The sequence below is a fragment of the Camelus ferus genome, chromosome 14, assembly GCF_009834535.1.
Source record: "Camelus ferus isolate YT-003-E chromosome 14, BCGSAC_Cfer_1.0, whole genome shotgun sequence".
Classification (NCBI taxonomy): domain Eukaryota; kingdom Metazoa; phylum Chordata; class Mammalia; order Artiodactyla; family Camelidae; genus Camelus; species Camelus ferus.
The window spans coordinates 22,349,105-22,366,081 of NC_045709.1; the positions used below are offsets into that span (position 1 = coordinate 22,349,105).

At 49.2% G+C, this 16,977-nt stretch overlaps 1 protein-coding gene across 4 annotated transcripts in view; it reads left to right on the forward strand.

Annotated features, from left to right (window-relative positions):
- The window catches only part of MIPEP (mitochondrial intermediate peptidase), an 87,039-nt gene that overhangs the window by 63,390 nt on the left and 6,672 nt on the right, over nucleotides 1–16,977 (forward strand). For 3 of the 4 annotated variants that reach the window (XM_032496441.1, XM_032496442.1, XM_032496444.1), the window contains 5 exons: nucleotides 7,831–7,952; nucleotides 8,181–8,298; nucleotides 8,613–8,804; nucleotides 9,456–9,590; nucleotides 10,287–10,360. In XM_032496441.1, the coding sequence (XP_032352332.1) occupies nucleotides 7,831–7,952; nucleotides 8,181–8,298; nucleotides 8,613–8,804; nucleotides 9,456–9,590; nucleotides 10,287–10,360 (641 nt within the window). The remainder of the gene's footprint in view (nucleotides 1–7,830; nucleotides 7,953–8,180; nucleotides 8,299–8,612; nucleotides 8,805–9,455; nucleotides 9,591–10,286; nucleotides 10,361–16,977) is intronic. The other variant, XM_032496443.1, reaches the window with a different exon arrangement.

A 16,977-nucleotide genomic window follows, 5' to 3' on the forward strand; every position in this document is an offset into this window, starting at 1 on the left:
ATACTATTTTTGTGTGAAAACTTTTATAATACTACTAGGTGCTGCTTTTTTTTAATAGTGACTGCAAATTTTTCACTTGTTTCGAGTGAAAGTTTGGCATCACCCAGGTTTTCCATCTGTTTCAACCATAAATATAGCAGTTTCTTTTTTGTAAGAAATTGCTAAAAGCTTTAACATCAGGAATTTTGGAAATTCTTCAGACAAGACAGTCAGGAAGGATTGATGACATGTTGAGAGAAAGCAGGCAGCCCTCATTTCAGATCAGTCACGTATTTTATTTCTGTCAGTTACTCCGTACAAAATGCAGGTAGTAACATGACCTCCAGATGCCGGAGCATCGTGCACCCTGGGCTGCACTTGTGTGCTGCTGCTCCGTGTGCCTGGCAGGTGCCCCGGTCCCACAGGGTGGGGCTGGGGCGGGTACCGTGTGCTCCTGGGGGGAGGGTGTTCTTACCTTTTTTTTTTTTTAATTTCATGGTTATTTATTTTTTTAGTTGGAGTATAGTCAGTTTACAACGGTGTGTCAATTTCTGGTGTACAGTGTGATGTTTTAATCATACATGTACATACATATATTCCTTTTCATATTCTTTTCATTATAGGTTATTACAAGATTTTGAATAGTGGTCCCTGTGCTATACAGTAAGACCGTGTTTATCTGTTTTATATATAGTAGTTAGTATCTGCAGATTTCAAACTCCCCATTTATCCCTTCCCACCCTCTTCTGTTTTGTAAATAAGTGCATGTGTGTATGTGTGGTTTTTTTAAGATTGTGCATATAAGTAATATCATATGGTATTTTTCTCTGTGTGGCTTACTTCACTTGGTATGACAATCTCTAGTTCCATCCATGTTGCTGCAAATGGCATGATTTCATTTCTTTTTTGTGGCTGAGTAGTATTCCACTGTATACATATACCACGTCTTCTTTATCCAGTCATCTGTCAATGGACATGTAGGCTGTTTCTGTGTCTTGGTTATTTTAAATACTGCTGCTGTGAACTCCCCACCAAGGAGTTACTGTTCTTTCTCTGCTACTTTTTTTAACACATGAGCAGAAAATCCCATTGTCTATGAAGGACGGTCACATCTTGTCCATGTTCACTTTCATGGCTTTTGTCTTACTTTACACAGACACCCGCCCCCTTTGTTGAACTGTGCATAGTCATCATGAAGATAGAAGCAGAATCCCTCTTCTGTTTTTTAAAAAAAATATGTATGTGTATTATTAAGCCATTCTGACTGGCGTGAGGTGATAGGTCACTGTGGTTTTGATTTGCATTTCGCTGATTAGCAACATGGACCATCTTTTCGTGTGCCTATTGGCCATCTGCATTTTCCTCTTCGGAAAAATGTCTATTCAGTTCTTCTGCCCATTTTTAAAGTGGGTTGTTTGGGGTTTTTTGTTTGTTTGGTTTTGATGTTGAGTTGCACGGGCTCTTCATATCATGTGCAAATGTCATCTCCCATTGAGTAGGTTGTCTTTTCGTTTGGACAGTGGTTTTGTTTGCTGTGTAAGAGCTTTTGAGTTTACTTAGGTCCCATTTGTTTATTTTTGCTTTTGTTTCCTTTGCTTTACAAGAGAGATCCAAAAAGATGCTGGTGTGATTTATGTCAAAGAATGTTCTGCCTACGTTCTCCTCTAGGAGTTTTATAGTATCTGGTCCATTTAGGTCCTTACTTCATTTTGAGCTTATTTTTGTATATGGTAATGTTCTAAGTTCATTCTCTTACAAGTAGCTGTCCAGTTTTCCCAGCACCACTTATTGAAGAGACTGTCTTCATTGTATATTCTTACTTTCCTTGTCACAGACTAATTTATCATAAGTATGTGGGTTTATTTGTGGGCTCTGTATTCTGTTCCATTGATCTGTGTGTGTTTTTAGGCCAGTACCATACTGTTTTGATTACTGTAGCTTTATAGTATAGTTTGAAGCCAAGAAGCATGATTCCTCCAGCTCTGTTCTTTTTTCTCAAGATTTTCTTTGGGCAAGAACACAAATAACAAATGTTGGCAGGGATGTGGAGAAAAGGGAACCCTCCTACACTGTTGGTGGAAATATAAATTGGTGCAACCACTGTGGAAAACAGTATGGAGGTTTGTCAAACGAAAAACAGAACTACTGTATGACCCAGCAGTTTCATTCCTGGGTATATATTTTGTTTTTGTTTTTGTTTTTGTTTTTGTTTTTGTTTTTGTTTTTGTTTTTGTTTTTGTTTTTGTTTTGGAAGGGGGGTAATTAGGTTAACTCTGGGTATATATTTGAAAGAAACAAAGCCACTAATTCAAAAAAATACATGCACCCCAGTATTCATAGCAGCACTATTTCAATTGCTGAGATACGGAAGCAACCTAAGTGTCCATCAACACACACACAAGCATGCGCGCGGTGGAATATTACTCAGCTATAAAAAATGAAACTTCACCATTTGCAGCATCATAGATAGACTTGGAGGGCATTGTGCTGAGTGAAAGAGACAGAGAAAGAGAAATACTGTATGATATCCCTTATACATGGAATAAAAAATAACTAGTGAATAAAACAAAAAAGCAGCAGACTCTAGTGGTTACCAGTGAGGAGGGGCAAAATAGGGGTAGTAGAGGGGAAAAGGTTATTATGGGATTGTATGAAATCATGTGTGTGAAACTTGTGAAAATTATAAAACACTATAGAATTTAAAGAATCTTTTATTCAATTAAAAATAATCTGAAAACATTTTCCTTTACTGAGGTAAAATTGACAAATAAAATTGTAAGATATTTAAAGCGTACTTTGTGAATAGGATTTCCACTCCCAGAGTTAATTATCACATCCACCAGCTCTGTTTACCCCCTTTGTGTGTGTGATGACATGTAAGTTCTATTCTTTGGAAATTTCAGTTACAGCACACGGTATTATCAACTGCAGTCAGCATGCTGCATGTTGGATCCTCAGACTTACTCATCTTATAACGGAAAGTTGTGCCCTTTAATCAGCCTCTCCTCCCTCGCCACCAATTCCCAGCCCCTGTCAACTACTTGTCTACTCTCTGCTTCTGTGAAGCCCACTTTATAAGATGGCACATGTATGTGATACTGTGCAGTGTTTGTCCTTCTCTGTCTGGCTTATCTCACTTAGCATAGTGCCCTCTGGGTTCATCTATGTTGTTGCAAATGACAGGATTGCCTTTTTAATGGATGAATAATATTCCACGGTGTTTGTGTGTGTGTGTGTGTGTGTGTGTGTGTGTAAGCATGCATTTTCTTTATCTTTTCATCTGTTGATGGGCACCTGGGTTGTTTCCATGTCTTGGCTATTGTAAATTAATAGAGTTTTGGTTTCTTTTGCATAAAAATCCACAAGTGAAACTGCTGGATCATATGGTAGTTCTGTTTTTAATTTTTTGAGGCACCTCCTTACTATTTTCCGTAATGGCTGTATCACGTTACATTCCCACCAGCAGTGCATGTGGGTTCTCTTTTTTCCACATCCTCACCAGCATTTGTAATCTCTGGTCTTTTTCATGGTAGACATTCTGACAGGTGTAAGATGGTAACTCATTGTGGCTTTGATCTGCATTTCCCTAATAATTAGTGATGTTGAGCATCTTTTCATGTACCTTTTAGCCATCTGTCTGCTTTAGAAAAAAATGTCTGTTCAGATCCTCTGGCCCAGTTTTAAGTAGATTGTCTGCTTTCTGATGAGCTGTGTGAATTTTTTATGTATTTTGGATGCTACCTCCTTACTAGTTACATGATTTGCAGATGTCTTCTCCCATCCATAGGCTGCCTTTTCATGTTGCTGATAGTTTCTTTTGCTGTATAAAAGCTTTTTAGTTTGATGGTGTCCCATTTGTTTATTTTTTGCTTTTGTTGCCTTTGCTTTTGGTGTCAAACTTAGGAATATTATTGCCAAGACCAATTCAAGGAGGTTTTCCTATGTTTTCTTCTAGGAGCGTCATGTACGCTCCATTTTTCTGGGTTGTCCTGTTTGTTGTCTAATTGTCACAGTAGTCTCCTTTTATCCTCTGTGTTTCTGTGGTATCAGTTGTAGTGTCTCCTCTTTCATTTCTAATTTTATTTATTTGACTCCTTTCTCTCTTTTTCTTAGTGAATCTAACTAAAGGTTTGTCTTTTTACTTTTTTAAAAAAGACAGCTCTTAATTCCATTGACCTTTTCTACTGTCTTTTTAGTCTGTATTTCACTTATTTTTACTCTTATCTTTCCTTCCTTCTGCTGCCCTTAGGCTTAATTTGGTCTTTTTCTAGTTCCTTAAAGTGCTAGATTAAGATCTTTCTTTTTTTATTAATATAGACATTTATTGCTATAAACACCCCTGTTAAAACTGCTTTTGCTGCATCTCATAAGTTTTGGTATTTTGTGTTTCCATTTTCATTGGCTTCCAGATATTAAAATTTTTTTTCTTTGATTTCTTCTTTGACCCATTGAGTTTTTCAGTAACATGTTGTTTAATCTCCATATATTTGTGAATTTTCCAGTTTTCTCATTTTTGATTTCTGGTTTCATACCATCATGGTCAGACAAAATGCTTGATACGATTTCAGTCTCCTTATATTTATTAAAATTAGTTTTGCAGCCTAATCTATGACCTGTCCTGGAGAATGTTCCGTGTGCACTTGAGAGGAGTGTGTGTGTGCTGTTGGGTGGAACCTTCCACGTGTGTGTGTTAGGTCCCCGAGGCAGGAAGTGCAGTTCAGGTCCAGTCGTCCCTTGTGGATGTTATGTCTGAACGAGCTGTCTGTTGTGGAAAGTGGGTACTGACGTCCCTCCTGTTGCCGTGTGGTCGTCTGTGTCTCCCTTCAGATCCGTTAGTATTTGCATACGTACTTACGAATGCTGTATTTTCTTGATGAATTGATCCTCTTTCATTGTATAGAATGATCTTCTTTGTCTCTTGTTGCCATTTTTGGCTCTTTTTGTCTTATACAAGTACAGCTTGCATGGAGTCTTTTCCCATCCCTTCACTTGGAGCCTGTCTGTCCTTAAAGCTAAGTGAGTCTTTCATAAGCAGTGCTGGATCTTGTTTTCAGTTCATTCAGCCCATCTGTGTCTTTTGATTGGAGAATTCCATTCATTTATATTTGGAGTGATTTCTGTTAGATGTGGACTTCCTGTTGCCGTCGTGTGAGTTGTTTCTGGTGGTTTTAGTGTCCCTCTTAGGGTCGAGGCTGAGAACAGGCAGAAGTAACCCGCTGCTTTGCTCCGTCCACTCCCAGCCCCGTCTCTGTGTGGACAGAGGAAAGTCGTGGGTGAGGAAGTGGCTCTGGCAGATCAGAACCCACAGAGAGATTCCCTTTCTGGGTCCCACCAGCGACCCGGCCCCGGGGGTCCTGCCCCAGCCGCTCCTGCACCAGTTCTGTTCTTCGAGGACCACTGAGATGACCTGACGGAGACAGACAGACAGTGGGATGGGTTAGGGAGAGAGCCCACACCTCTGGTTGGAATAAAGGAGAACTGCAGGGGCTTCGGAGGATGGGCGATCATGCCTGCTCACCAGGCAGAGGTCTGACTTGACGTAAACGGGAGAGGATGTCATAACCCTGGAGCCCACAGCGAAAGGCTGTCTTATATTTTTCCTGATGAATGAGTGAAGAGGAAACAGGCCTTACTGTCAGCTGAATGCCCGGCAGCTCAACCTGTTTGTGGTCAAACAGCGGTGGGGCTGTGGGTCTGTCTGCCGTAAACCTGCAGCCGCTGATGAAAGGTGTCAGTGGTGCAGTTTGTTTAGCAGGTCCCGAGGCGGGTGTAGCACCAAGCTCACACCTTTCGTTACAGGACAAGACAGCCAGGTGAGTGTCAGGCCTGGGGGCCTGTGTCCAGGTTTGGGAGCCATCTGGGGACCCGTGCAGTGCACGATCTGCTGTCTTTCTGCACTTCTGAAAGCTCTTACTTCTGTCACTGTGTATGTGGGAACTCAGTTGTGAGTTGATGAAACTTGAATTTTCTTAGCTCAGATCAGATGGCACTGTTGGTGTAGGCCTGATCTCCAGACAAAGCAAGACTGCATTCAGCTCGAATCCAAGCTGAATGAAGCTCTCCTCTGTGCTACAGAAGCGGCTGGCCTGGTTGTGGCGGCTCGGAGTGCGGAAGGGTTCCAGGGGCCGAGCCCTGCGCCTGGGCTCACGACAGCCTCCACCCAGGAGGGCGTCTGTCGTCCGCAGCCTGAGAGCCACCGTGCACGGCAGACCAGACTCGGCCTCCTCGTTCCGGAGGCCACCACGTCCCCGCGGCTTCCTGTGGAAAGTGTTGCTGGCAGTGCATTAGGTCCCAGTGCGACACAGATACTGACAGAGAGCCCTAGTTTTAATGAGAAAGAGCACCCGGGACTTGTGGGTATGTTACAAGTGAATTTCAAAACTCCCAACCCGCCGGCCAAAAATTTCAAGTTTGTTACAACAGATGCTGTCCCTTAAACAGCATTTGCGTGTGAGCTGGTGGGAAGCCTGTGTCCACCCTCCATGCCCTCCTCAGCCGTGGGTCCTGGCCCAGGCACTGCTCTGCCTTGCAGGGTGCAACACCATTGCCTTGGGGGACCCGGGTCCAGTTACTGTGACAGCCATGTGGGGCCCTGCGCCAGTGGTGGCCCCACCCCCGGGGTCACCTTCACAGAAGGGCCACAAGGTGCCCCCCTCCCCCTGTGGGGGACAGGACTCAGCTGACTTCTCGTCTTGTCCTAGCTGAAGGTAGAGGTGGGTCCCAAGGGTTACCGTTCCCTCTGCCGTGACAGCCTCGTGTTCCAAGTGAGCTCACGAGCCCCAGCCCGCCTGCCTCCCAGGCCAGGTGGAGCGCGTGTCCTGAGGTGCTGGTCACACCAGAGAGCTGCCAGCGCTGAGGCTCCTTCGCTGGGGTCCCCATCGCTGGTTGTGGGACCGAGCACGGCCTGCGACCTGCCACTGCGCATCCTCGGGGACCAGCCTCCTTTCATGGCTTGTTGCCTGGTCGGTGAGGTGGAAGCTGTTTATCTAGGTGGCACACTTGCGGTGAGGATTATACTTTACACTTAATTTTCCAGGGAGTGGAAAGACATTACATTAAGATGACCTTAGTTTAAAACTTAGGTTTCAATTCTTTTTTCAAAAAATTTTACCATCCTACGTTACATAAAGCATACATTAAAAGAGAGCAGAATACAAAATAACACATTGTAAGTCGACTATACTTCAGTTTAAAGAAAGATTATTGCATGTCAGAGTTGTTTCAGAAAAGTGAAAATTTTTCTGTCGTTACTATGCCTTTCGAGGGCGGTTTCTGTAATTCTGGCTGTCACGCAGCGCCACTGTGAGCGTGCCGCGGTCAGCTCGTGCGTCCGCGCGCGGACGCCCCTCCTTCCCGCCGACCAGCCAGACGAGCGGAGCAGGGCCCACCTGGCCGTCCGCCCGGCTCCGGCACTGGCGCTCCTGCCCGTGTCTGTCACAGACGTGAGTCCGGCAGCAGTGAGCTGGCAGGACGGCTGGCTGTGGGGGTGGGATCTCCTGAGGCCTCCGTCTTCGGCTTGTGGACGGCTCCTTCCTGCCGGGTCCCCGCGTGACCTGGCTTCCGCGCACGCTGGCCCGGCGTCTTCCTCTTCTGAGGAGGACCCCCCCCCCCCCACCTCCCGCAGCCTCGCGTTAGCGCCGCCCTTCCGTGAAGGCCGCGTCTGTACGTGCGGCCCCACGGCGAGGGGCTGGGGTCGGAGCGTCCCCAACAGTGTAGAATGTGAAAGGTTTCGCGCTGTGAGCGAGCACGAATGAAGGGTGGGGCTTGGAAGCAGGCGTCCTCGCGTGCGCACCCCCCCCCCCCCGCCCTGTCTGGACGCGGACTCACCATCTGCGCGGTTCCGCCCTGCAGGCCTGGCAGCTGCGCTTCAGCCACCTCGTGGGCTACGGGGCCAAGTACTACTCCTACCTGGTGTCCAGGGCCGTGGCCTCCCTGGTCTGGAGGGAGTGCTTCCTGCAGGACCCCTTCAACAGGTAATACGTGGGGGGATTCATGGGACGTCCACTCTCCACCGCGCTGCGCCCCGAGTCAGGCTCCTGGAGCGCGACCCAAGCCTGGAGAAGCCCCAGCTGCTGCGGCTCCCTCACCTGCCAGCCTGGCCCCGCCTGCCCCACGCCCCCCCCCCCACACCTCCCCCACGTGGCGCGGCCTCCTGTTCTCAGCTCCCTCCCGTCCTTACTGATGGGCCTCCTGATTTTCAGCACCAGCCTCTCGAGTCCTACTCGCGTGGAACCTCATTTCTTCTCTGTGGCCCACAGAGGACCTGACTGCTCTGCCCTTGGGAGCAGCACCACTGGCTGCTTTACCAGACAGCGTCCTGTTTGTTCTGTCTCTGGAAGGTTTTCCTCCCCAGGAGGGCCTTGTGGGACCCTGGCAGGACCTGCTCTGGGGGCCCTGGGGCCGCCCTGCCGTGAGGGTTCAGACCTGGCCCCTCAGGAGTGTCTGGGCGGCCTCCTGGCCTCCCAAAGCGTCCACGTACAAATCCCAGTGGGGATGGGGGGGTTCTGGTGGGGACACCCAACGCCCCTCCCATCCCTGCAGTGGGGGCACGACATGCAGTGAGGGCTGGGGAGAGAGGCCCAGGGGTCCTTGATTCCCTGGACCTCAGGCTCCCGCTGCTCCTCCGTCAGCAGGACCAGGACAAGTTGCACTTTGCTGAGTCCTTCGAAGAAGCCTCCTTGGAAAGCAAACCCCTAATTACGATCTGGCCTAACAGTCACCTGAAACACTCCTCACCACACAGACACTGCAGACAACCCCTCTGGGCAACCTCCCGTGCGCACAGGGTTCAGGGTTCAGGGCACCTGAGGTTGCGTGGAGTACAGGTGAGCTTCCCTGTGGCATCTGTCTTCGGTCAGGGCAGCCTTGGTGGCGCAGGCATTTTTATGGGAGGACACTGAGGCTCAGTGGGGTGATTTATTCAAGGCTTCACGAACCACCTGGACTAAGATGAGAACTAGGTCTGCTCCTCCCTCCCCACCCCTCCCCACCCCAGCTCCTGATGTAACTCGCCAGAGGCTTGGGTTTTCTCAGCAGTCAGTCATCACATTCAGTTCCAGAATGTCTTGCACTTGAATCTGATGTAATAGAATTTTTAAATGTTTTGCGACTTGGTACCCACATGCTGCTCTGCCCTCTGCACACTGAAGACATTTGGTCTGCTTTTTAGATTTTTATGATTTTCAAAAGATCTAAAGCCAGAATTGAGTATCATAAATCAACTTGCGGGCTTATAATTCTTGACTGAAGATTTCTATAAAATAGGCAAAATAATTACCTTGTTTGAAGGAATCACGCTTTACTAGAAAACCGCATACTAATAGGTATGTACTGCAGTGTTTGTATCTGGCTGCGTATGCGTTCTCGCCTACACATGCGGTTGCCATACTTGTTAGACGTGTAAAAGTAAACTAGTCAGAACACTCATTGGACTAGAAAATTCCTCACCTCCGTCAGAAGACCCTTTCTGATCCCAGTGCTTAAGTCTCCAGGCTGAAAGGCCACACCTGGGAGCCAGCCAGGAACTGGAGGCCGGGAGCAAGAGTCTGACTGCGGGGAGCGGAGCTGTGGGGCGCCAGGAGGGGCACGGACGGACCCCCTTCCAGCCAGAGGTCAGGCAGGGCTCTTGGCTGCCTGGTCCCAAGCGCCAGCTTCTGTCCACATGTCCTGTTCGGGGCACACTTAGCCTCAGCACTCACTTCTGGATGGAACCAAGGTTATTTAGTGTTTGAGGTCAGCATGTTTTTGATATTGAACTCCTATCAGCATTTCTGATTAGACACCATGTTCACAAAATTGCCCCCAAAAGGTGTTCCAAAAAGAGTGGGGTGAAAACTTCACAACTTACTTAACTTCAGTCATTTAGAGACGTCACAGACGGCGCTCCTCACTGAGCGCAGCTAACAGCAGCGCCGCGCATTCCTGGTGCAACACCCCTTCCTGCCCGCTCCGCTGCCTTCAGGCTCACATCAGAGTCCTGGCTTTCTTTGCTGGGTGCCGTCTCAAGTTCTTTTTTGAAAGAATGGCACAAATGACTTCAAATCTCACTTTAAAGAAATCCTGAAGATGATGGAGAAGGGGGTATGATTTTCTGCTTATTCTGTCAAACATAAACAGTCCTTTCTAAAGAGAGTGCTGGCTACAGAACAGTCCGCAGTGCCGTCACCCTGTCTTCCTTCGTAGGGCAAGGTAGAAGTCAGAGTTAGACTCTGAGGAGGCACCCGTAAAGAAGGGCAGCTCTGATCTGACGTCGGCTCGGTGGCTTCACGGGCGGGAGCAGGCCCTGTAACTGTCCCCTGTCTCCCCAGGGCGGCGGGAGAGCGTTACCGCCGGGAGATGCTGGCACACGGCGGGGGCAAGGAGCCCATGCTCATGGTGCAAGGTAAGCCAGAGCGAGACGCTTTTTTATTTTTAGTTTTTAAGGTTTTTATGAGTTATGTGTGTTGGTATTGGCAGTTTGGGTTTTGTTTTGCATCATCTGTGATGAGAGCTGTTTCCTATTTTCTCTCTACTTTTTTTTTTCTTATAAAGAGATGATGCTTCCCCTGGGCGCTCTGTTCTGAGCATGTTTGCTTGTATCCCAGGTAACAAGTTAGTTACTGTGACTTACTTAGATTGCTGAAAAAACTTCAGGCTTTAGCTTTCAAAACGTTACTAACATGCTAACAGGGAATTTTTACTGTAAATTCTCAGAACATTTGCCTTTAGGTTTTACTAAGTCACGATGTGTTTCTTCAGCCTGAAGAACTCACTCTTACTCCGCTGGGAGGCCTTGCTGGGCCTTTGTTAGACATCCCAACACATCAGGGTGGATTTTTTCTCCGTTGAGAAATGAGACCCTAATCCGGTCTTCTCTCTGACACGTCCTAGTGCTGGGCTTTCCTGTGTCCTTTTTAGGATGGTTTTTTAAATTTAAGTACTTTCATTGAAAACCGCATTGTAAGTGGAAGTGACCGTCGTGAGTTTTCATTGAATGTTATCGCAGGTATTTCTGGGAAGATGTCAGTGTTACTGGACACTCTCAGTGTATCTGCGTTTACATTTGCAGCTGACCCCTCTGACTGTCTGATAGAGGCGTCTAGAAAGTAACTTCTGGTTCAGGAAAATGCTGTTTCTGTCGCAGTAGCTAAGTGTCCTCCTGGTGGTGGCTCTGACCTCAGCGTCCCTGCCTGGGTCCGCCCCGGCGGTACCCACACCCTGAGCAGAGCTGCAGTCACTGTCCTACAGCCGCCCGTCCTCCGGGTTCTCCGGCACACGGTGGTCCAGAGCTGTCACCGTGCCTGGCCCTGGAGGTGCAGGACTGAGACCCACCCCCTGGGAAACTTCACTCCGTCAGCTTCTCTCTCAGCTTCTCTTGGGGGTCGGGGGGCATTCCTCCAGCTGGGTCTGCCCAAGGCCAACAGCGGTCCGTCGCCCAGCCCTGCTGTCCTTGTGGGGACACTCTGGTGTCCCATCACCGGATCCCACCTCGGGCTGCCCTCTGGATCACGGAGGTGAGTGATGCCACCCACTTTCCAGCTGGTCCTTGGTGACCCTCTACCTCCAGGCACTGTTTGATTAGTTTCCGTGTGTTGATTACCTTAATCTTCCTGCAACACCGTGAGGTAGGATCATCCTAACCCTAACCCTACCGGTGGTGAAACGGCCCAGGTCCCAGCCTGTGTTGAGAGGTGGTGGTAGGGGAGCGCGGATCCGGACCTGTGACCTCTGGCTGCAGAGATCAAGCTCCTCAGTGCTCCCCAGCACAGGACGCCTGGGTGAGGGTCCCTGGGGACGCATGTAAACATGAAATTAATTGGCTCTGGTCATTCAGATTGTGTCCTTTTAGGCTGGTAGTTTGTTGCGTTGTGTCAACAGCCTGCTGCGAGTCAGGATTGAAGAGGCGCCCCGGGACTGGTTCTCAGTGGGAACCCCTCCCCGCAGCCAAGCCTTTTGTCCCTTCTGAGCCCAGGGGCTCAGCACCATCCGCACATGAGTCCCAGCTTGTGTGTGGCTCCGTCAGAAGAAAAATATTAGATCCTTTTCAGTGTTTGACTTTTGGCTGGTGTATTTTTCTATTCTGCTTCTGCGATTGTTGTAACATCTCTCTAAAAATTCTGTTCTTCATATGGAACATTTTTGTGTGAAGAAACTTGATAGTTTCCACACTGAAACTCACCCATGGAAAGAGAGAAGACCGTGGTTCAAACTAGAGATGACAAGGTATTCGGGTTGCACTTGGCTCCAGCAGTGGGACGCCTGTGCCTGTGAATTTAATGTCTTCCTCGAGGTCGCTCTGCCGGGTCTCAGGTCTCAGTAACGCACGGGATCCGCGGCGGGGTGGGGCGGGGGTGCCCAGAGGCTGCCAGGCCTGCTGGACTCCGCGGGGCCGGGTTTGTGGAGCAGGACCAGCGGTGGCGTCTCCTCTCCTTACGTGCATGCGGCCAGCCTGCACCCCAGGACAGGAATGTCTCAGCTGATGGCTCAGAGGTCAACATCAGGGTATCCCGATGGGTGAGACTACTGGAGGGCTGTGATGTGAAAACATGAAGAGCTAGTTGGTGTTGCTCCTTCAGGAAAATGTAAGTTTTATAGGTGCTTTATCTATTTCATGTAACTGCTGACTAGGAAAATGTAACGAATTAAGTAGCAACAGATAAAGAAATTAGTTCTTTACCTCTGTGACCAAATGACAACTTTATTAACCTCACCTCAGATGAACTGCAAGCCAGTCCTTTGAGTCAGAACACCATGCACTGTGATACATAAAGAAATCCACGCTTTGATCTTTGAACACCAAGTTGTGCACAGGTGAATTTCACACACACACCCCCCCGTTAAGAGTGGGCGGTCACCAGCTCCGCACCCCTTGGTCTGAAGGTCTCGCTCTGGCAGCCATCTGGGCACCGTGGGCCAGGTCCCTGTGCTGACTCTTGCTCTGGGCCCAGGGAGCCCCAGGAAAAATCTACAGCTTTTCCAGAAGACCCCATAGTTTTTTCCTCTCAAAACTCAACCATTTGAAGACAACAAAATGGTTAAAACAGCGTTTCCTTCCTCGGGAAAAAAAAATCCGAAGTGGTCACATGGTGAAACAAGACTGGACTTCCAGTTCCTGGGTCTGCTCCTTGCTCAATTACCTGAGGAGGTCGGTTCACCTCCCTGAGGGAGACTGTGACTTGACTTCAGAACCCTTCTTTCTAATTTGCAGCTTGAAAGTATGTGCTTATCTAGTTTTAAACACATTCACAGCACATACAAAGACACGTTATTAGCAGAATATTCAGTTCCCTAATCCCCCACTAAACACAAGATGGCTGGACCCAGCTTTCCCGACTGGCAGGAACTCTAGGGTGAGCTGAAGTCCTGGTTTTCAGTGTTAAGTTTTCTGGTCTTCATTCTCTACCCCCACAGTGTTCCTCTGGTTTAAGTATCACATTTCCTAGTAATAAGAGAACTCAGTTTTGGCTTAAAATAAACTATGATGATGTGGCATTTTCATTCACTTTGCTATTTTTAAAAACACATGCTAGAAAAATGTGTAGGTGCGCGTTGGTGAACATGACCCTGAGCTCAGTTTCTGTTAGTCATTTCAGGAAAGGAACAGCTTTCTAGAAAGACGAACGTGCAGATGATCTGGGAGCAGCAGGCGAGTGATGTGTGGCTCCACGAGGAAGCAGGCTTGTGTTCGCTCGCATGAGGCTACTCACCTTCCTTTGCTGACCGCTGCCTTTTATGTTACCAGCAGTCCTGAGTGAGTGGCCCTTGTTGAGTTTTAGTTTCAGACTTTACGTAGCTTTAGGAAAAAACTAACACGTTGAGAAACCTCCCTGTTGCCCGGACACATCCTGTCTCTTCCCCGAGGAGGCAGCGTTCGGTAAGGACCAGAGGCACCCAGCCCTTCGAGAGCTCACCATGTGTTCTCTGCTTATAAACACGAAAGGTCAGATTTGAAATGAACAGACACGTAATAGGGATCCAGAGGGCCGAAGCCGAGACGAGGCCAGGACCTCAGAGACGCGGTAAACAAGGAGAAAGGGTGTCAAGGGCCCTCCTGGAAAGACGCGCCGGTCCCTTTTCTGACTGACTAGGCTTTGGTCCCGAGAAAGAGCGCTCCCTGGGGGTGTGGTGTCTTGTGGGCACAACAGGCAGGTAACGGGACCGCACACTGGGGACAGGCGAGCATTTTGTGTCACTCTGCAGTGCAGGGTGACCCCTCACCTGGCACAAGAAAGCCAGCCTTTACCAGGAAGCGAGAGCGCCTTTCTTCTGTGAACTTAACCCGAAGCCTCTAGTACCCTTGGGTCCCCCCTGCCCGCCCATGTTACTGTCAACGCTCCAGTGAATAAATTCAACCAGCATAATTTTTGCTAGCAAAGGTGATGAAAAGCCTCTGGGAAGGTACCTTGTAAGCAGAATCTGAATTTGTTAACCCGTCGAGCGCACACTACGCCAAATACAACTCAGGTGCCTTTCACCGTGAGCAGTGTGCCTGGTCGTGGCCGCGGGGCAGGTGAGCACGCTCACTGCAGGTCCCTGGGGGTCTCGACCAAGCCCCTTGTCGGCCCTGGGCAGCAGAAGTTCCTGCCCTCATGGTTCCAGGTACTCTGCTTTAGGGCGGAGTTAGAACAGATAGCCTGTCGGAAGGAGGTCCACTCTGGGGAAGGGTCTGGGGACAGTGGCAGGAGGACAGCCGCTGGGTGCAGGCATCAGCAGTCCCCAGCTGGTCTGGGAGGGTCTTGCCCCTTCACAGAAGTGGGAGTCAGGCCGGCGCTACAGAGCCGTTCCTGGGCCCCGGGGGCTGCCCTGTGGCCAGCACCGTGCCCTCGGGGACCGCAGACTTGATCTGAAGTGTAGCTGCCTCACAGCGCTGTCACTGCAGGCCGTTACCAGGTACTGAGTGCAGCCCCCCCCCCCCCCCACTGCCGCATGGACTCAGGGAGCTCTGTGCTGCTGTCCACTTTTGGAGGGTTGAGCTCTCTGACTGTCCCTCCACGTGTGGGTGGGGCGAGTCTGCTGACCTGTGCAGCACCGAGGGGCGTCTGGGGTCTGGCTTGCTCTGAGCTGTCCGAGCCCCTTCTTTCCCAAGTAAATATCCTGTCGGAAGCTCATTCCAAGAAACACAGCAGCAGCTGTGTTTTCAGATTGTGTCAGTGCCCGCAACTTTCTGATGGGGGTGCAGGCAGTATTTTCTCCGGTCTTCTGATTGCTCAGTGGTCTGCAGAGGTGCTCAGTGCTCGGTGGTCTGTAAAGGTGTTCAGTGCTCGGTGGTCTGCAGAGGTGCCTGGTGGTCTGCAGAGGTGCTCAGCACAGGTGCTGCTCTTCACCTGCGGTCATGGAGGCATGTTGTCAGCCACAGGCTAGAACCAGCTGAGAGAAGCAGGTGTCATTTCCTCAAAGCTCTCCATGTGGATTCTTAGCTGACAGCCCGCGGTATAAAGCTCCAGGGGTGAAGGAGAGCTCCAGGGGTGAAGGAAATGAGGAGCCACAAGCCTCCCAGACAGAGCCGGTGCTGGGGACATGCTGATGGGTTTACACTTGAGAGTCCACCAGCACAGGGACCACGTGAACCAACAGGAGGTGACCACACTGAGTGACGTGAGTGAGACAGACACCATGTGATACCACTAATATGTGGAATCTAAAAAGTGACACAAATGAACTTACTTACAAAACAGAAACAGACTCACAGATACAGAAAACAAACTTATGGTTGCCAGGGAGGTGAGGGTGGCGGAGGGATAAATTAGGAGTTTGAGGTTAGCAGATACACACTACTGTGTACAGAACAGACAACAAGGACCTACTGTGCAGCACAGGGGACTATGCCCGGTATCCTGTGATAACAAAATGATACGTGTGTGTGTGTGTAACTGACTCACTGTGCTGTGCACCAGAAACTAACACATTGCAAACTGACTAATTCAATTAAACAAAAAAAGCCCCCTGAGAAAGGGCACACTAGAATAGCAGGAGTAGTGGTTTTGAGCAGATTTTAGTTGAAGAAGTGAAACTGACATTTGCTCACCAACTCTTACCTGAAACCTTGCCAGAGCGCAGAGGCAGGAGCACGCCCCCTGGGCTCACTGGGCCGCCTCCCGAAGGACCGTCCGCGAGACACCTGGTGCTTCTTTCCTGCCACCTCTAGGAGAAGCCTTCCCCTTTGACCATTGTGTAACGTTACTGATAACGAAATAGGTTATATGCTCCTTTTGTTTCCTGTTTCGTTCTTACTTAACAGTTTGTCTTTAAAATTTTTAAAATAGAATAACCCCTCCGTAATTTGAGCTCGCACGTCTCAGGTACCTAAACGCCACTTTCAGATTCTCTTCCACCACGTCAGGTAAGTCAGGGCGCGTCGAGTGACACACGCTGAGTGTCTTAACCCCTTTCTGTACAGTCCTGTGTTCAGTGTGACCGAGCCGACGGTCAGGAGAAGAGCTGAGCACTAAACGTTTTCCCTTCAAGCAGCTTAAACTGAAACAGCTTCAAAACATTCTTAAAATCTGAAATCACACCTTCAAAATAATCGGAATTCCAGCACCACCTTCATTTCTGTCTTCTTCCTGTTTGTGCTTGTTTCGCTGCAGGGGGGGGACTCTTACTGAGATGTTGCCGCGACCTGTGCTCTTGTTCAGGGGTAGAGCGCGTGCTTAGCAGGCACGAGGTCCTGGGTTCCATCCCCAGGACCTCCAGTCAGTCAGTCAGTCAAAGAACACTTGTTGGATGTGAACTAGACTAACGGCTGCTGCTTTTGCATTGGAGTCAAGCGGACGGGAGAGAGCAGCACTGGTGGTGACAAGACAGGGCCTGGGAACCGCTCTCCCTGCTCTGCTGGGCGGTTTCGATGCGCCGGCTGCGGCATTGAGCCCCTCACACTCACCACCTCTTTTAATCCTCTCCATGGTCAAGGCGTGCTCACTGCCTCAGGTCCCACCGAGGCGAGTGGCGGAACTGAGCTCAGATTCAGGCGCCCCGACTTGTCCCGTGTGGACCAGTCATCCCGTAACTTTCCAGGTCACA